This window comes from Centropristis striata, chromosome 8 (genome assembly GCF_030273125.1).
Source record: "Centropristis striata isolate RG_2023a ecotype Rhode Island chromosome 8, C.striata_1.0, whole genome shotgun sequence".
Classification (NCBI taxonomy): domain Eukaryota; kingdom Metazoa; phylum Chordata; class Actinopteri; order Perciformes; family Serranidae; genus Centropristis; species Centropristis striata.
The window spans coordinates 32,289,942-32,310,348 of record NC_081524.1 but is presented as its reverse complement, the minus strand read 5'-3'; the positions used below and the strand labels follow the sequence as shown (position 1 = coordinate 32,310,348).

The 20,407-nt window shown below is 38.9% G+C and overlaps 2 protein-coding genes across 4 annotated transcripts in view; one reads left to right on the top strand and one right to left on the bottom strand.

Moving 5' to 3' along the window:
• The first annotated feature begins 863 nt into the window (after positions 1-863).
• derl1 (derlin 1) lies at positions 864-8,265 on the top strand. Its single transcript, XM_059338773.1, has 8 exons — positions 864-1,193; positions 3,729-3,840; positions 3,973-4,037; positions 4,691-4,717; positions 5,449-5,544; positions 5,752-5,804; positions 6,012-6,122; positions 7,394-8,265. The coding sequence occupies exons 1-8, from the start codon at positions 1,041-1,043 to the stop codon at positions 7,572-7,574; spliced, it is 798 nt and encodes a 265-aa protein (XP_059194756.1). The 5' UTR covers positions 864-1,040; the 3' UTR covers positions 7,575-8,265.
• Positions 8,266-9,672: 1,407 nt separating this feature from the next.
• Positions 9,673-20,407, bottom strand: part of LOC131975936 (zinc fingers and homeoboxes protein 2-like) — a 29,996-nt gene continuing 19,261 nt past the window's right edge. For 2 of the 3 annotated variants that reach the window (XM_059338769.1, XM_059338770.1), the window contains exons 4-13: positions 20,083-20,295; positions 19,250-19,510; positions 18,729-18,944; positions 18,438-18,522; positions 17,965-18,150; positions 16,269-16,681; positions 12,951-13,187; positions 12,676-12,845; positions 12,243-12,362; positions 9,673-11,103 (exon numbers count right to left, since the gene is read on the bottom strand). In XM_059338769.1, coding sequence (XP_059194752.1) covers positions 12,245-12,362; positions 12,676-12,845; positions 12,951-13,187; positions 16,269-16,681; positions 17,965-18,150; positions 18,438-18,522; positions 18,729-18,944; positions 19,250-19,510; positions 20,083-20,295 — 1,899 coding nt within the window. In that variant the 3' untranslated portion in view covers positions 9,673-11,103; positions 12,243-12,244. Of the gene's footprint in view, positions 11,104-12,242; positions 12,363-12,675; positions 12,846-12,949; positions 13,188-16,268; positions 16,682-17,964; positions 18,151-18,437; positions 18,523-18,728; positions 18,945-19,249; positions 19,511-20,082; positions 20,296-20,407 lie in introns of all 3 variants that reach the window. The other variant, XM_059338772.1, reaches the window with a different exon arrangement.

Genomic DNA, 20,407 nt, shown 5'->3' with positions numbered 1-20,407 from the left:
CTGAGCATATTGCATTGTAAAAAGTGTAGAAAAAAATAAAACAATATCTAAATGACAAAAGAAAATGTGAAATGGGCTGAACAACTGTTTCACATCTCTTTATTCAATGCACCTGACACCTAAGACCTAAGACCGAATATCTGAGTTGTGAAGTGACAACACGACTTTTTATGAAACGTTGCATCAGTATTGTTTCTCAGTAAATCATCTGCTTCTTCAGATTTGCATTCATCTCAGTCTCCTCCACAGGTGGCTTCTGCAGGACAAGTGAACTGTTGCTCTGGCACGCCTCATTCTGCTGCTGCCTGCCTCTGGATTGGTCAACTGAAAGTTTTTGCAAATTTCACAGGAAGTACTACAATAAGACAAAGCAAAAACAAAGATGATGTGATGAGATAACAAAAATACATCCTGTTCTATCATTATTCCTTCAAACTAAGAGCATTATTTAAAAAAAAAAACAATCTTCCTATAAGAAATAAAAATAATTACAAGCTCACAACTTAATACGATGTAAAGAGTTATTAGTGTTTACTGCCTAAATTACATTTTAGCACAATTCATTTACACGGCATGAAGGAACAATTTGTAACATTTCTCTAAACTTGGTCAGTGCTGAGTGTATCCCATGAATGTATTACATCATAAAAGGTATTCTCAGCGACAAGCAAACAAAAAAAACACAATTTAGTAGTAGGAGTAGTAGGAGTATATTTAGTTTGTCAGTTATCATTATATATATCATTATTATTATTATTGGTAGTAGTAGTAGTAGTGGTAGTAGGGGTGGTGGTGGTTGTAATCGTAGGAGTACGTTTAGTATTACTTTGAAAAGCTGAACCGGATGTCTCTGCTCTGATCTCAGGAACTTTATCACATGTAAAGCTAGCTCCCTGATTAGCCACGTCATGTAAAGTTAGCAGTGGAGCACTTCTGACATAAAACAGCGAGGAGTTGCGGTTTGGGGGGGGAAATTTGGTTCATTTTAAAATAGGAACTCTTGCTTCATGGTTATAAATCGGCAATAATCATAAGGGAAGATGGCAGAATTTGGGGACTGGTTCTCAAGCATCCCTTTAATCACCCGCTCCTGGCTTGCTGCCTCGGTTGCTGTTCCCCTCATTGGAAAACTAGGATTGGTTGATTTCAGGACTTTTATGCTGTTTCCGGAGCTGTTCATGACCAGATTTCATGTAAGTTTATTGTCTCTCTGTTCACCTGTATGTTGTAGTCGCTGATAAATGGTGTAGTTGATGTGTTTTGTATCTGGTCGGTTAGTTAGCAAGTGGCTAGCAAGGCTATGTGAGCAGGCCTGCTGTATGATTAACCAATGAGATGGCGCGACGCAGGAGGTGATGACTTCCGGATTATGATTAACCAATGAGATGGCGCAACGCAGGAGCTGATGACTTCCGGGTGCTGTCAAAATGCTACTTAATTTTTTTTTTTGGCCCTGTAATTATTATTTCAATCATCTATATAAGTTCTACAATATGAATTCAGTGCACTGCTTTTACTTTAAAATAGCAGTTTTTCATGTAGTGCATTATTTAGTGATTGTTATTATGTGTCCTCAGTTTTGTATGTACATTGAATCATTCGTTCCAAGTAATATTCACTAAACCAGTTCATTGGCTTAATTAGTTGATATTTCCAAGTAAAATGTAATTGAGGGACATCAGTGAATCTGCAATTTACTTGTGTATTTTCACAAAAAAATAAGTGGTTCTATTAAATATTACTTAGAAACAGCCTGAATAAAGATTACAAACACTTTCTGTGTGGAAAAACTTGCCTAGCTTTTTTAAAGTAAATGTCACTCCAGTTTTTTTTCAGTGTGTATTTAATTTTCAGGATATGGTAACGTTCGGTATTTTGTTGAATTAAAGCAATTAGCTTTCAGCTGCTGTTGTAGTTCATACGAGGTTAGGAGGCGGGATGTGAATATGTATCTTGAAAGACCTACATCAGGCAAATTGGCTTCACTAAGCCCATTCACTTAAGTACTGCACCTAAGCACCATACAAATTTCTACCTTTTTTACTCCACTTAATTCAGTTTTACTGTTTGCTTTAAGGAATACAATTTTTTTTATTACCCAGTAACAGTAAGCCATTAAATATAACTCACATGTGCCACTTATGACCATAAAAGCAGAATTACTGCCTTGCTTCTGATACTAATCTATTTTTCTTTTTTTCCTAAGGTAAGAATTGTGACTTACCTAAGGTGTTTTACATGTATAAGTCTAATTATGGGCTGTGGTATTGCTACTCTTACTTAAGTAAAGGGTTTGAACACTTCTTCCAACCATTCATTATTTGAGCAATCATCACACTGTAGTGTTATGACTGTGTACTGTTTTAACCAGCCAGAACAAGCTGGTGTGACGGTTACAAAAGGTTACTGATATTTCAGTGAAACTCAGACAGTGCTGCATCTGAACAGCATATTATTATATTACTGTATTTACAAATAATTGTTTTGTTGCATGGCAACTGAATAAGAAATTGAATCTCAATGTATAATATGGGTTATTCATCTTAAGAGATGAAAACATGATTCAATTCATTATTGCTAAATGGCAACTCAGTCTGTCCAATATTATAAGTTCCTTAATATAGAATATTATACCCTTGAAGATTCCGCCACCGTACATTTTCAATATCTGGCAAGTATTGCCATCTCTCTGGTGGTAAATGAAAGAGGACACTGTTCTGTTTGAAAGCCAATTCAGTTAGTATAACTGCAACTAATATGATGTCTTGCATAGCTTCAAAGGGTTGCTGGATGACACAGAGGTCCATTTTTTTAGACTAATGAGTGGAGGTTTTTCCAAATTCAAATGTTATAAAGCTGAAGATGTATCCACATGTCTTCTTTTTTCATTTTGCTGTTTTCAAAATGTTTCAGGATGTCAACCTTAGGGAACAAAGCTATGAAAATAGCAGAGTGCAAAAAAAACCCAACTAATATAGCAAAGCGAAATGCCAATTGGACAAAGCTTTTTCCAACAAGAGAGTGAATATGGCGTTTCCTTTTACTTTCGTTGAGCTTGGGAGGAGGGGCAAAGTTTGAATGCTGTGTTTACAGACAAGTGACAATTCCTGCACAGTAAGCCTTTAATTAATTAATCCTTTTTTGTGTGAAACTGAATTTTAACTGAAGAAATAAATCCTCAGATTTTACCAGATGTTTTTTTTTTAAATTTGTGTTTCATTTAACGGCTGAAAACATTAGTCAAGTATTGACAATTCCTATGATTGATGATTCCAATGATTAATCAGCTTAATATCTGCTCTAATATAAGTAAAATGAATAATACTTTTTTTTTTTTTTTAAATGAGTAAATAACATACTGTTGTTACAGAATATCTAGTTACAGCCTTTGTGTAGTTAAAATTTGTGCCACTTCAGTATTGTATGTTGTAATTATGTCTCTTGATTAATAGTACTTTTAAAACAGGAGATCCTCCAGCCACCTATTAAATGCTGGATTGATCTGTATCTGTTACCATCAAACAAAATCCTTGAATCTAACAGGCTCTGCGGAGAAACACCAGCTGTCTGCTGCCACTTTTTCAGTGCTTAGAAGTTATCATTTCCAATCCACATGAGACTACATGTGTAGTACAAGCACAGCCTTCAAAGTCTGGCATTTTGCACAAACACAGCTATGCTGATGTCTTATTACATTCCTATACTAATGACTCTTGTGTTTGTTTCAGCTCTGGAGACCAGTGACTGCCACCTTGTTTTTCCCAATAACCCCTTCTACTGGGTTTCTGTACATGGTAAACTTGTATTTCCTCTACCACTATTCCAGTCGGCTGGAGACAGGTGAGACTCCTGACCACGCACACACACACACACACACACACACACACACACACACACACACACACACACACACACACACACAGAATGCTGTTTTTGTCACGCTGATCTTTTTTTCTCTGTATTGTTTTCCAGGAGTGTTTGATGGCAGACCTGCAGATTATGTCTTCATGCTTATATTCAACTGGCTCTGCATTGTTGTATCCTTTGACTGGTGTCACCAAACCCTTTAAAAACCTCCTGTTTGAACTGCAATCTACCATATCAGCAGCTGAGGCCGTTTCCTGCACCTCCACCATTGATCCGAGCTCTGTGCTGCCTTCTTTGCCCCTCTGCATTTCTCCCTCATCTGTCTTCTCTGTACCCCCCTCTCCCTCTCCCTCTCTCTCTGCAGCACTGTGCCATGTCAGGGTGGCTCTGTGCCAGTGGCCCAGTGTCAGTCTACCCCTGCAGAGCAGAGAAACCTAATCTAGGTCACATGCAGCACAAGCAGTACAGCCCGGCCCATATCTCGACACTGTCGTTTTTGTCAGGAGTTCAGCTCTGATTGTCAGCTTGTCTGGCTTTTCACAGACATCTCGTTTTTGAGACCAATTCGGACCAAACTTGTCCCCCTTAAACTTGATCTAAAGCAAGTGTTAGGTTTTTGTTACCACATGCGCACTGTGGGAATGTGTGTAAAAAAAAAAACACCAAAAAAAAGTCAGGTAGGGAAGAGGCAGAAGTGGTGGTTGACAGTCAGTGATGTGGGGATTTGACCTGGCAACCTTCCCGTCACCAGCTGCTCTAATCTTAAGGCTCCAGCTGTGATTGTATTGAGCCAGGAGGTTGTTGTCCTTGACTCCAGCTATAGATAATCGGGCTGCTGATGAACATGCGGGTAAGAATCCCCCTCTCTCTGTATTTATACCACAGCATTCAATTTTGTGCTGTATAGTGTGTATAAAACACACGGAAGTTGTTTGCAATTATTATTTGAGATCTTAGAAGTGTCACATAATGGAAGGTAAGCATATAAACTAGGCTTACTTAAAGGAAAAGTTTGATCTGACTGAAAGATTGTTTTCTTAAAGGTTTCTCCCTGTAAATTCTCCCATACTGCCGCATTATAAATGTGACACTATCAGTTTGCTCTGCATGTACCAAATGCACAATTTCACACAGACCACATACACACTTATTTCATACTTTGAATTCAAGCTCATGTTTTTTCAGTTGCATTTGTACAGTATTCCAATCAACAATTGTGCTTTATAAATGCACTGTAATTAAAGTAAGCTGATAAATATCTCTGAGCCATGGTATATTAAGTAGAAGTTTCAATCATTTTCAAATAAACAGACGACCTGAGAAAAGTGAGAAAAAACGCCACCTGTCTATGGTCTTACATGATGTGTCAACGCTGCATCGTAAATGTCTTGTACATACATTTTCAGCATTTACAACACAAAGAACATTTACGTTACTCACATCAAACCAGGCAGCCCTTAAACCACACCTGAAGATGACATTGCGCTCGATGTGATGTGATCCAAACTTTAAAAAATGATGAAATGAATGAAAAAGCTACAGCTGTCTTGTTGATGTCTGTTGTGTATGTTTCCGTTTCAGTTACTGATGATCCCACTGATCATGTCTGTGCTCTACGTCTGGGCTCAACTCAACAAAGACACGATTGTCTCCTTCTGGTTCGGAACACGATTTAAGGTACCACGTGATTTAACACTCATTACATCACTTACATATACAATTAATTGATCCAGTACACAACAGTCAAACAGTCTTATTAAAGCTAACTCATGTTTCAGTGTTTTTATGATATGGACTGGCACCATGTCATCTTTATTTTATGTAATATTTACTTCCTGAATGTGGGACTAATTCTAATATATTTCCTGTTGCTCTTTTTTCTAGGCACATTATCTACCTTGGGTCATTATGGTCTTCAACTTCATCATTGGGGGCTCGTAAGTTAATTCTCCAAGTTAGTTGGATCAAAGACACTGTTTCAGAGTATTATTAAAAACTGCACTATAAAGGTCTTTCTTTAAGTGAATAAGGAATGGTATATAGTTCTTTATTCTATCCTGATAAACAGCCAGAGTTAACTGAATGTATGCATGTTATTTCTGTGAGGTTTGAGTCATCTTATTCTCTTTGCTGCTATTGTGCAGGTTCATGGATGAACTTACAGGAAACCTGGTGGGTCACCTCTACTTCTTCCTCGTGTACAAATACCCCATAGACCTGGGAGGGCGCTCCTTCCTCTCCACACCAGAGATCTTGTAAGTTTTTTTTTTAGCTATCTAGAGCTTGGCTGTGTTAGTTTGGAAGACAGAAACCCAAACTTTTGGAAATGTTCATGGTTCAGCTATCTGTACTTTGCATAGAAATGAGCATTGATTTGCATCCCTTGTTTTCACTTCTGTATTTAACCCTCTGAAACCCAAGCTGTTTCAGGGTGTTTTTTGCTCTTTTTACGTTTTACTCACTGTGGCCTTGTATTTCACTGCAATATGCAAGCCCTGCAGCTCTATGGAATTAGCACAGTCATGGCTAGAAGTTGGGGTGACTCAACATTATTATTATGACATAAATCATTGAAAAAGAAAAGAATACAAGTCGAATTTCTCTGAAGTATTTTTTAAAAACTAGAATAAAATGTAATTTATTTAAACATTTTCCAATTTAGAAATCAATATACATATTAGACTATTTGCATTTTTACCTCTACATGCAACCTCTCTGACTCTCCTCTCTGCTCTGTGTAAACAGCCTGCAGTTCTGTCTGATTTTCAGTGAATATTTGGCATGTGACCGTTCATCTCAGCAAAATCAGTCATGACAAAAAACATCCTAGTTGCTCCTCGGTGCAACCAGGATTTTTTTTTTTTTTTGACATTTTAAATGAGACATGTAGAATAAAATTATATTGATTGAAATATCACAATTTTAAGCTTCACTTTGGTTACTTTATCTAAAGAAAACGTTCATAACATATGATGCGTTCAAGGACTGGTGGAAAGATCTAATACCGACAATAATGCCTGTTTTTAGAGTTTTTTTCTACGATGTTTTCTTTTAAAGAAGACTTTGGTTTCACAGTGGGGTGCAGAGGGTTAAGATATAATAGTAAGTCTAAGAGAACAAACCATTTTAGTCACACAGTGATTTCCTAACCAGAGACTCAAGTCAGACCAATTGCAGCAGACATGAAAAACCTATATCTGTTAGTAACAAACCAACAGATGTATAAAGAGGACATAAGAAATGCTCAGGAGGTCATCCAGCTGCGCCATGAACAGGTTTATTTTATGACTGCTTGTGTTGTTTACTAAATTGACTGTAATTTGTTTTTTGTTTTGGAGCTGTGGATTGCCAGTTTTGCCAGTTTTTTTTTTTTTACAGTTGTCCTTTAATTAAAATAGAATAAATGAGTATTGTTGCTTGGTCACATGTAAAGTGTTAACTTAAAATTTAAAATATGCCAGTGTCTGATTGTATTTAAACGCCTCCCCTCTCATCCCTTTGCACATCCTTCTCCTCCTCTCTCCAGGTATCGGTATTTCCCCAACAGGAGGCCAGGGGTGTCCGGCTTTGGAATCCCTCCCATCAGGAGACCAGCTGCCCAGGAGCAGGCGGGAGGAGGAGGAGGAGGCGGCGGAGGAGCAGGTGCAGGTGCAGGTGCGAGAGGACGTCACAACTGGGGCCAGGGCTTCCGCCTGGGGGGTGAATGAGTGGAGAGAACAGCTCTCAGAAACAAATGGTGTCGATGTTTCAGGTTAAAGTGCTTGCTTTTTCTCATCTCTTCGCTGACCTTGACTTAAATTTAATTCAGTCATGTTTAGTTTTTAAGGATACAAGAGGGTGAAATTTGAGAAAGCACGCATTTTAACCAAGACCGCACAGCAGGACTCAGACTCTGGCCACATGCTCACCAAGTCAAGCCAGCCCACTATTACTCCTACTGCGGATGTGTCAATGTGAAGCAGATAGAAGGAAATATGAATAAATTGTTTTTTTATGTGTTAATTCTTGATCTCCCCCTCCTGTTTCTTTTTCTCTCTTTGTCTTCTTCTTCAACATTGGACTGTTGAGACGAGAGACGTTGCAGCTGCACACCAGCACACTGTTGATTCTGACTCTTGTGTTCCTGTCCTCTCCCTCCCTCCCTCTCTCTCTGTGATGCCATATCAGATTACATTGTAATTACCAACGCACTGGGAGGGTGCTCTCAGCGGAACATGGGTGAAGCTATTTAGAGAGCACTGTTTCCAGGTCTGATTTTACATGGTTGTAAAATGTTTTTTAAGCCTATGTGGCACAGACCTGACCTTCCTGTCTTAAGATCTGATCTTAACCTGAATGAGGTAAAGATGGGATTCTGCTTTTTGTTTTGTAAATATAACAGTTGTTTATTGAAAGGATGAGCGAGTCTGAGAGTGTAATTATTGTACTATTCACGTTTCCTGAACACTTCTTTCTTCTCCCAAGTCAGGGGATTCAGCTGTGCTTTAAAAATTGGTTATTATCAAACTAGGTGATTATAATTGTTTTTATGTTATGTTAAGGCAGGACACTAGATAAATAGGATTTTTTTTAAAATAACATTGACATTTCTGCAGTTGATTGCATAAATTAAGTTTTTGTATTTCTGAAATTGTTTAAATATGCAAATGATGCATTATTAAGTATGTGCCAATTTGCAGAACAGAAATAGTTACTCAAATTTTTTACATCACGCCCCTTAATCAGAAAATTATCAACAGCCATAAAAAAATGTTTTAAAAAATTGCTATGTTTTTAGGAATAAAATGTTCGATCAGGCTATGATATAGAAACAAACTGAATATAGATGGGAATAAAACCGGAGAGTTTGGTGTATGAAAGATCTAATAAAGTGGAGATTTCTGGCTCAGACTATGAGAAAACACTAATTTTGAGAAAACGTGTTGTAAAATTCTATACATTACAGGTAAACGGGGTAAAAAAACAAAAACCCAAATAGACAAAGTCTATAGTCGTAAAAGAAACACCTAATTGTGTATTTTGAATTTTTTCATTACTATTCTAAAAGACATGTTATGGAAGCAAAATAGCCCAAGATCGATCTGTGCATTTGAATAATTTTTGTCTCTAGTGTCTTGCCTTAACTGCATTTGAACCATGTGCACATAAAGCTGAAATTATGCTTAGAAGATACATTTAAAGGGTTCTACAAACCTGTGCATGGCTAACAGGTTGTAGAGGAACTGATGCACACACATCCTGAATTTAATACTTTGCATCATGCATACCTACCTGTCAAGCAAGTTAATTTGTTGATTTAACTTCTGCCAGGCGTCGAAACGGCAGCCAAAACAAACATCCTACATACGAATAAAAAAAAAAACTGCCACACAAACATTTGAGCAACCTCTGACTACATGCAGCCTGGAGGAGCTAAATTCAGTCATGTGTACGGTGTTTTCTGTTGCACCAACATGTCTCACATAGTCAACATCTAATCAATCATGGACTCCTGACTAACAACTAGAAGGAATAATTGAAGCTGCTCATGTGTGTTTAATTAAAGATCGGCTTTAAAAAATGATCACCTTAAAGATGCGTAAAATACCCTGACAAGTTCAACCTAACCTAGATAAAGTTAAAATGACCTGACAAGACTATCTGGAGTCCGGAGAAGGTGATTTTTCTCAACAGTTCTGAACATATACATACAACGAGCTTCTGTTCAACTTGAAGTGCACATAAAAAGGAGGCAATCTTGATCAGTCTCCATGTTCCTTGTCCAAACTCAGGTTTTGAAGCATACATTTCACGCTGAAGACCATGACGGTTTTTCAGTTGGTTGTGTATTTATTGAGTTACAGCAGACTTAAAGTAGAAAATGAAAGATGCAAGCAGTTTTCCATTCTAGCCAACTGAATGTACAGTATCCCAGATACTCATCTTAACATGAAACTAAAGCAGCATCATCAGCAGCAGCAACAGACATTCAGCCAGCAAACAGTCTTACACCTGCTGTTCAAACCAGGATAAAATGACAGTTCATCTCAACTTTTTTCTTGCTGCACAATTATTGCAAGCGCTTGCAATTTGACCAATAAATCACAAATATCCCTTTAAATCATTTTTGAAAACAAGTTAAAAATGAAAATTGTTGAAGCACATGCAAGTTCAAGACAGCTTTGGCTGTTGATATTCCAATGTTTTATGTGTTTTTTCTAGAAAAATCAGCACGTCTGATCATTCCTCTGGAATTTGGAAGATGAATCATGAACTGTTTCAGGAGTTGTGAACTGACTGTACAGAAATCAACTAAACCCAATACAGCTTTGAACTGAAGGACTGAAGGGGTGTCTTCACAGACTGCAGGAGCTTCTGTTTTTATCATGCATAAAGCACTTTTCATCAAAAAGTTCAGTCAAGAATATTTCAAGTTTTTCAAATAAAGAAATAATGGGCTAAAATTGCCGTTACCAGTCTGTACTGTGCCCACTTCTGTGGCAAATGTCAGATAAGAGAGCAGAAAAGGCAGCACGGTGCGTTCACAGACACTCTCCTCTCTTTGTGGTTTATCATTTCTAGGTCATGTGATGTGTTTAGATCGCCCAAAACACTGTCACCCCTTCTCGCTGCCCCTCCAGCACCTTTGACTGATTTCCACCTTCATCAGCGTTATTCTCTGCGTCAAGGTGGCGCTGCAGGAGGAAAAGAAAGTTTCCCAACAGTTGGAGATGAAGTGGCCTAGCATGTAAATATCTATCACTACCACAGGGATATATGCAAGTGCCATCAAAGACCACTCATAATGAGTAGTGCGCAGGTATGATTTTCAAAAAAATAGGACCGATTTTCAGAATAACACACTATCATACACTTTGATCTTAAAACAACAACAACAACAACAAAACATTCTAGGTTTTGGGGGCACCAGTCATGACTTTTTAAAAAAATGTAACAAAACTTGCCCTCCCAGTAAAACTGTACAAACTTTTTTTGTAATACAGAAAAATATTTACAAGGGTGCTTCTCTAAAAAAAAAAAAGAAAAAGAAAAAAAAAAGAACAATGCATCAAGTCCAGCTTTGGCACTCCTCTTAATGTCAGCATCTGCACCATACATCAGTCAGTGCTTTAACAGCGGGACTACAAAGTCTTCTGTCGCCTTGTGATGACATCACAGACGGACATATCACTGGTTTCACATTCGCTCATCTTGAGTCGTTGCATGGTGGTCGGTGACTCAGCAGTCGATGATTTACTGGAACAGAAAAAGGGACTGAAATAAACACATGGGCTCAGTTTCCTTATTCAAATCACTGTTCTCCCTCCTGAAACCAAAGGAAATACTTTTCATTGTTTTATTAACTGTGTTCCCACATTATTATTATTGCAACAACAGTATGAGATTTTCAAGATGCAATAAAAACAAAAACATCACAGTTTCATGGTACGGTATTACACAACAATATTACCAGTTACAATGACCTTTAAAGGAATGGAGAAAAAATAGTTTTTTGGTTGAAAAAAATCTCCTTTATTATAAATTACACTTGAAGCCATTTTTAATGAATGTGTAAAAAGTCTCCCTTTTAAAACATTTAATTAACATTGCAAGATAGGACATTGGTGCTGCATTCATGTGCTGTCAGAATAATCAGAAAAAATCTAAAAGTCCCTGTTAATATTTCATGGCTCACCTGATTTGTTTTTTTTGGTCATTATTATCATGCAAATACTGAAAACCGCCATCAATGTGTTGCTTAATTACAATAAACCGCACGTTTTTTGTAATGCCCATGTTGTTTTCTCACATTACGACTCAAAACTCAACACACTTTCGGAAAAACAGCTTCCCAACTCAGGAAATGAGAGCATCCAAGGAGCATGTGAATGCACCGTTGGCCATGCGGTCTGCACTCCCTGAGAGTCATTCTAAAACTAGACATGTAAAGCCATTTGCACCCTTCGCTCTGCCTTCCTGTGACAATAACACTGCGTGTGTGTGTGTGTATGTCTACATCTTTGATGCTAATGATGGTGTGGGTCCAAATATCCTCCTGCCATCCCAGCATGCCATCTTTTTTTATAGGCCAATCAGAGGTAATTACACCCTAATAACTTCCTGGTCTCCTAGCTGGAGACCGCAGCTGTGGCATCTTAAAGGACCAGTTCATGATTTATTTATCTATTTGTTCAAGCAGAGTCACAGAAATTGGTGTCTTCAACACTGCACTAATTAATATTTTTTATATAATGGGTCAAATGAGTATGTGATGAGAATAGCTTAATATTAATGTCTGATGCTTCTCTAAGTTTGTCATCACTTCCCACACATAGCTAAATACATATACTAAATATACATATACTTTAGAAGGATATTTCACCAGTTCAACCTACCATCAACCAGTGACCCTCCCAGGTTGCTCCAAGGTCAGGACTTCAGTGTCTGTTGCCAGCCTCTGTCTCTCCACTCCTGCTTCACTCTCCTCTCCCACTGCCACAGTCACCTTTACCCACCTAGAGGAAACACACACAAAGCTTAAACAAAAACAGACTCCTTCTAGGAATTACAAACAAAAATCAAAGAGTTGAATGGCTCTGTGAAAAAAGGCTATTATTTGTTGACGCAACAAATAACAAAAATGGAGTAATTTAGCATCCACGACTTGTGATGTCCATACGGTGCTGTATTTTTAGACTGTTTTCATAAAGAAATCTTAAAAATAACTCCTCAGATATTCCTTTAAAACACCAAATAACGGCAGTGAGCTGAACATGTCACACAAGGAAATAAATATAACATAAAGGATCTTTCCATTTCTCCACCCACCTCCCTTTGTCAGCAGTGCTAGAGCCGGTCTGGTCTGGTCTGGTCCGGCTCAGGTCCGTCACACTGCGGGCTAATCTGTCAGTCAACCACTGGACTTTGTCTTGGTCGGACAGCTTGGAGTGCTCTGTAGCAGCTGCTGTGTTCTCACCAGCCTCCTCCACTGCACCAACAGTTGTAGAAATCACAAAGTCGAACAAAATTGTAAAACACTTATCACACATTATATTAAAAAAAGAAAAAAAATCTTTATTTCAAGTTCTCTTCCAAAACTCACCTTTCACAGCAATGCTCTGGTTTTTCTCTGAACTCTGTCCATTCTGCTCCTGGCCTGCTTTTGGCTCTTCTACAACGTTTTGGTTTTGGAAACTTTCCATCCAGTCCAGAGTTTCACCATTCTTCAGTGCTGAGCGGTGGTCCTTGAACCAGCGGACAATGTCGGTGCGCCCCAGGCTTGTTTGGACCTCCAGCTGGCTGTACTCCTCAGGAGACGGCCACTGAGTCTGACAGAAAATCTGTCAAGACAAAAATATGTGACAAAACATTTTATACCGTACAGTCAGTTTAACGTATGAAAAAGTGGATTTATTATGAGATGGTGAACATGGAAAACATATCTGCTAAACATCCGCATGCCATTGTGAGCATGTTATCATTCTGTTGTTGGCATTAACATTACTGATTTCAGTTGGGACACTGCATAAAACAAATAAAATCAGAATGCATCATGAGTATATATATACATACGATTATATCAGTTTAAACAAAAACTATCTTGTCTTAATACTGTTTTAATTGAATGTAGGTTGAAAAGGATTTGAAAATCATTACATTCTGTTGAATGCATTCTGTTATTCTGTTGCATTTATGTTTTTCCACAGTGCTTTTTTATGGTTCGGCGTCGTCACTCAAAGTACTGCTGTCTTTAAGTACAGTCTCACAGAACGAATAACATGGCTGTAGACTGTAAGTCATGTTTTAAAGCGCTTTATGACATTTCTTCCTTCTGGAGTTTTATTCATGTAAACACATGGGCCCTCATTTATCAAACGACCGTAGAAACTGTAGAATTTCATGCTTTCAGGGTTTATTCATTTTTAATGATGCTTTATTGATAAATGATGTAGCCTAAACATGCTTCGGCTGTCACCATTAAAAAACAAAACACCAGAGTTTTATCAGCTCCAGGCATCGATACGATAGTCTGATAACAATTCACCGACCCAGCATGTGGACATAAATGCAGAGGCTTGCGTAGAAATGACCGTACGCCCACAGTACACCCACTTTCTGTCGTACATTGTGATTACAACCAGGGAGGTACGGATTTATCAGCCGAACATTGGTAATGGCTTTGTTGACTGGCATCAGATCATGAGCAGATAAAATGGCATTCACTCATGTGGGCCGATGTTTATAATTTGTCTCGCATCAATGTTGCTCCTGACATATTTTTGTTATCTGTGGTTGGATTGTGACAACAGTAGCTACGATACCCCAGCTGCTGATTCAGAGAAGAAGCCACTGGCTTGACACGACTTTGACACTCTGCCATGATGGAAGAGTGCAGCAGGTGTCATGAGGATGTCTGGTTTATTTTCAAATAAAATCACAAATCAGGGAGATGCAGTTGGTACAACGTTTCTTTGCAAAGGCTCCATTTTCACAAATAAGATTCTCCCACACTGGGAGAAATAATCACCCCTGTTCTCCAGCACTGGCATAAATGGCACTCAAATACTTGTGAGCAGCTATTCAGCTCTGAGGCTCACAGCTTTGCTGAGAAGAAACTAGAGACCGAGCTGCCACAAGGCAGACATGTGAACATTATCTTTAGTAGTTATCATATAGACAAAGGTAGTTATAAAGTAGCTAAAAGGCATTTGAAGCAAAACATTTTCATAAATGTTTCATAAATTTCATTTAATTTGTTTTCTTTCAAAGACAGTGTAATGAAGGGGTAAACCATTCAGTGTTTTGAAGGGATATTTGTTTGCCTGGCATAAATGGAATAAAGAACAAAAACAGAATAAATAACAATCACAAAAAACATTGGTCTCAGCTTTGGCTATTCATAAATTGTTATAGGTCATCAGTATCAGTATGGTATTGGCCCAGACCTTTAGAATCAGTACAACCCTAATAAAAACAGTTATAAACAGCTGCTTCTTTTACGTTCATTTGCTTTGCTGCACTGTATCAATTTTTGCCAGATGTTGTCTAGCAGTAAAACATAAATCCTGTGAGCCTCTATGAAGTTGTTCTAACAATTCATCTGAAAATCCCACACATTTACCTTTATGTACTAGTGATTGACTGAGTGAGATAAAGACATTAGATGCTGTTACATTTTTTCCTCAGTCGCTTTTTTGCATTTCTCACATCAATATTAACATTTGCACAACAGTTAGTTCAACCTCCACAACAGTCATTTGTGCTCATCATAGTAGCAGTTTTTCATTCCTTTCAACAAATTGCAAATGCTTTTTTCGTTGTGCACAGCTCTACCCAAAAGGACTTTTTGTTTGTTGTAAATACGGGTGGGTTTTTTCTTTTGCACAATGCTGTGAACAAATTAGAATTGTAAAGAGCATATGCAGTAAAAATATGAAACATAAATGTTCAGTGGCTTGTAATCAGTTACCTCACTAAATACAGTAATGTGTAACTTTACTATAGTTTTCAAATGGCTGTGCAAATAGTATACAGTGCTGTCTTGAGCATTTTCAGGTAGCGTCACCAAGATCTGACTTGTTTGCATTGGAAAACATTTACAGAGTAAACTGTCGTAATGCAAACATGACAGAGAGATTTGACTATCTTGTTCATAAACCTGGTGTCAGGACTTTTCATCTTGATGTCACTGACACTTTCATTGACGTGAATACTTGCTTTTGAGGAATGAGCTATCCATTTTGAGCAAGTGACACGCTTTTGCAGGTTATCAACTAGGTTTTGCAGTTTGTACTAATTGTTTTGAGAAATGCATTAACTGTTGTGCAAATGTAAATAGTGATTTGAGAAATGCACCAAAAGCGACTGAGAAAAACTGTAATATATGACTGATAGACTATTTTGGTAGATTTAAACGAGCAAGCAGTAGTTGATGTAATGTATTAATTGTGCAATGTGTGACAGAGCATAAAACATTAAGGCATCTAATGGATATATGTTCCATTTATAGGTTTTGTAATCCTATGGGAAACTGCTGTTTCCTCGACAACTCTACTCAAGCGCTTCTCTTTAGTTTGTCGTCAGTTCCGACCTTGTAGTCACCTGCTGTCTTATCTCGCTACTAATATTCAAGTATCAGCAAATCTCCTGTCAATCACACAGCTTTACTCAAGTACCTGAACAATACCTTCTCAAGATGAATCAATTTTACACATCATCTCACTTCAGCTTGTATTTAAAAAAGACGCCATCTCATCAACTAATCTCTTTAAAGTCACAACTCATTAATGTGTTGATACCTTTAGGAGTCCATCTGCATTCATGTTTACGTACATCATTATAGCTTGCAACTTGTGTTACATTTTAATAAGCTGTCATACCATGAGCGTTGCTGTCAAAGTGTTTTCATCAGCTTTTCTTACCTCTCTGAGCAGGCCGAGGGAGCGGCTGGTGATGGGAGCCGGGCTCGTGGAGGCCGACAGGATGGGAGGATGGGGAGAAGAGGAGGAGGAGGATGTGAGGATGGGAGGTGATGCTGAGGAGGAGAGGGTTGGGGGATGAGGGGAGGAGGCTGCAAGCACAGGAGGGGAGGATGAAGAGGAGGAGGAGGAAGAGGAGAGGACAGGTGGATGAGGGGAGGAGCATAAAGGTTTTCCTCCTTGTTCTCGATGTGAAGCCCCGTTCAGCAGAGCTCCCGGCCGCTCCGCTCTGTCCTCTGTGTTCTTTGAGGACATGGTGAGTAAAGCCTTCTCCATGTTGTCCCTCAGTGCCCTGCGCTCTGAAAACCAGCAGTCCACCTCTGTCTTGGACAGCTTGGTCTCCTGGGCCAGCTGGTCTGCAGCAGAACAGAGTTCAATGGATCAGATGAGACGTGTGGAAGGTTTTTTTTTCGAAACCTGAAAATTCAGTCTCTCTCCAGGGGACTTAAAAGTGGGCTCATTAAAAACATTTCTGCTATTTCTGTCTGTAGGAACCCATCAGAGACGGGCCAGCAGCTCCTTTGGGGTGAAAGAAAATTAAGTGACATGCTGTGAACTTGTATAAATAGAAGAAAACGCTACTGGACTTCTTTAAATAATTGTAACATCCAAGTTACAGAGTGAGGATATTGAAGTTGACAACAACACAACCAACTGCTTATCGGACCAACTCATTGTCACCCAATTCGTCCTACTTCAGTCACTAAGTTTTTAATAAGTACTTTAAAAGTTCTGTAATATTTCTTTTTTCAACAACTGATGCTAAAAATAAAAATGAGTGGCAAGCCGATTTTATGCTTCATTACATACCAACCTGCAGTTCTGTCTTGTGTTTCTGTAGGCAAATATAAAATGTGTGATGTGCTCATATCAAGCATCTGCATTTACCAGGACTAACAGTTCAAGGACTGAAGTGCCATTGAGCAAGGCACCTAACCCCACACACAGCTCCCTGGCTGCAGTAATGTGCTGCCCACTGCTCCTTGTGTGTAAAAAAAAAAAATCGGTTTAATGCAGAGGTTGAATTTCCCCATTGTGGGGTTAATAAAGTATTTAATCTTAATCTTAATTTAGGACACAGGCTGGGACCACCAGGGTATAAATCTGTTCACGGTAGTATTTTTCATCACATTTAGCAACTTTTCAACTGGTACGGATGTTTTTAGTTATTGGGTATTTTTCATTTCAAAGGCTTCAAGATGGAGCAAGTGTTTTTTAACCCAATACAGTTTTTGTCTGTCCCTTGTGTCCGTGTCATCATGCTCAGTTTAAAAAATGATCTTACCTTTAATATCACACTCAAAATCTTACTCATAATGTTAACTAATCTTATGGAGCGAAGGGCAAAGTTCTGGTGCGCAGGCATATACAGAGCAGAGATGCAGTGTGTCAGATCCATGGAAAAGAGACATTAACCGGTTTGTAATAAAAAGGATTTAAAATAGATTTGTGCTGATTTAACTGCCAGAGACATCCCTAGATACATTTTATAACATTATTTCTCAGAGTTAAGTTAGTTCACATTGCCTAATTATTTGAGTAGGAAAAACAATTAAGAATGGACAACACTAAACTCTTTTCCTTCCAAGACTTCGAGTTTTGTGATTACATCAGTTTGAGGGTTGACAGTGGGCTTTACCTAGCTCTGCCTCTGTTGGAGAGCCGCTCCTCTGAAAACTCTCCTCCAGCGCCTTCAGCTGCTCTGATGACTTCCCCTTCACCCTCTCCAGCAGGGGAAACTGGCTAGGGACTGCTTTCTTTACAGGACTTTCTTTGGGTACTGATGTCACCTCTGCTTTCACCAGCACTGGAGGTGGAGGAACGCCTTCAGGAGAGACAGAGAGAGAGAGACTTATGGACCAAAATCTCTGTGTGTTGTTCAAAACTACAAAGCACATACAGTTCTTAAAAAAAATCATTAAAATAATCAACTCATTACTATAATTGAGCACTACTTGCTTTCTCAGTATATTGGTTTTTAAAGGTTTAGCAATTATATCCAACCTCTGAGAACCAAAATGAGTTTGTTTAAAACCTATCGGAAGATGTGCGATTTATCTAAGTCGAGGTGTTTTATCATTTTTGATGTGTGGCACTGATCGCACCACATACCTTTGAGATTAAGGAGCCTCTGTTCACTGAACCACTTCTTTATCTCTCCTCTGGACAGCCCAGTGGTCTCTATCAGCCTGTAGATCTATCATGTGACAAGATGCAGCAGAGAATGAAACAATGAGCGTGGGCGTTTATCAGTGAGAGTGGTGGGTTTGAAAAGCAAAGCCAGGAAAACTAAATTACAGATAAAGAGCAGTTGCAAAAATCTCAAAGCTAAAATTCCCTTAAATGTATTATGACCCTCTAAGCCATGGCACAATAAATGTCATATCACTCACTTATTCTTACCTCATCTTCCTCGGGGAAAGGACACTGTGTGTAGCTGGACCTCAGCACTGAGAGCTGCTCAGCTGTTTTGTTGGGGTCAACTGTAAAACTCAGTACTTTGGGTGATGCCAGCTTGGATGTGGGCAAGGGCGCCGAGATGGTTTGAATGATGGAGGGTCGTTTAGTCTCCGTGGCGATCACAGGGGAGGCCAGGGGCCGTTTGAGCGACTGTGCCACCTGCAGTAAACATGGCAGAAACTCTGACCACCTCAAAATCATTTGTCTTGTGTTTTTACAAGTTAAAGGGATTTTTTGAAGTGGGGTTGTATGCCGCACTTATCCATAGTCAAAACATGTTGCCTCCGTCCACAGCAGTTCATTGCTTAGCTCCTGTGTCAGTACTCCTGCTTCTGTAAACTGGGGGCATGCCGCCCGCCACCTACTGTAGTAAAACACTGACTATATATATATAACTTCTTCATACAACCCCACTTCGCAAAATCAAGACCATCCCTTTGACACTTCTGCCCAAGGTTTTGTACCTGGTTAGCCACGGTGAGTGCCAGCGGTGCACAGGTGACAGTGGAGCCGTTGACCACAGGAGTCAGCACCAAGCTGGTCTGTCCCAGCAGCTGGCAGGGGAGGGACTGCAGCATCGAGGCTGCAGACTGCACGGCTTTGGAGACTGCAGTGGAAGCAGACTGGTTGGATGAATGGGAGTTGAGCTGCGGCGCGACCACGGTGAAGGTCTGGGACATGGAGGAGATTGTACCGTTGAACATTTTCTTCCTGGCTTCTTCCACCTGTCAGAGAAGAAAATGCATTGTTATACTCCGATGGATAAAAACACATAAACATGTCTCTGATCTGGATGTATGGCTGCCAAGCTGCAAAGTTTTGGATGAAATTATACAACTATCGTCATTATCTGCAGTGAAATGATTCAACGCCTCTTCTTCTTAACATCTTTTCAATCATACCAGATAATTAAATGGTTGGTAAAATTTAATGTTTCATGTGGATAATATGGTAATCATTTTTTGAGTAATTACATTTTGATTTATTGCCAAAAATAAGAATTTACACTGTAATATTACAGGTCTGGAAGACTGTTGGTTTGTTAATGTAAAGTAAAATATTACAACCTGATCAGAAGGTATTACAATAGACATTTATTCCACTTGTGCTTTGAGCTACAATAATGCTTGAAATATACTTTATATCACCATTATAATTATTGAGAAACCAAAATGATGTTGGAGCTTCTGAATTTAAAAAACAAAACAAACAAACAAACTGGTAAAATACACAAAACCTCACCCTTGAAAGAGAACTGAGAAAGTGTCTCAAATATTGTCATCAGTATAATCCGTACCTCCTCAGGTGACCAGCTGATGCCCTGTTTGAGCCTCTGTGTGGTGAACCAGACTTTGATTTGCTCCTCTGGATGTTTGGAGGCTGCAGTGAGCCAGGAGAGCTCAGCCTGCGTTGGATAGGGGAAGTTGTTGAATGAAGAGATGAGTGTCAGGTTGTCGTCCAGCGAAGGGTTGTATTTGGTTGTGTTGAGGGGCACTGCGATCTTCGGCACCTGAAATTATACAATAAGGGATAATAGCATTTTTCTCCCCAAAAAATATAATGACTTCCACAAGTATTGTTTCCAGTTCTTGTGTTCACCAAAAAAAACCCACAACATCATA

What these genes read in the sequence shown, in the direction of transcription:
- derl1 (XM_059338773.1), top strand. Translation starts at nt 1,041, where the DNA reads ATGGCAGAATTTGGGGACTGGTTCTCAAGCATCCCTTTAATCACCCGC. An exon ending in TGTTCATGACCAGATTTCAT is followed by an intron (nt 1,194 to 3,728) that starts GTAAGTTTATTG and finishes TGTTTGTTTCAG; the next exon opens with CTCTGGAGACCAGTGACTGC. An exon ending in AACTTCATCATTGGGGGCTC is followed by an intron (nt 5,805 to 6,011) that starts GTAAGTTAATTC and finishes GCTATTGTGCAG; the next exon opens with GTTCATGGATGAACTTACAG.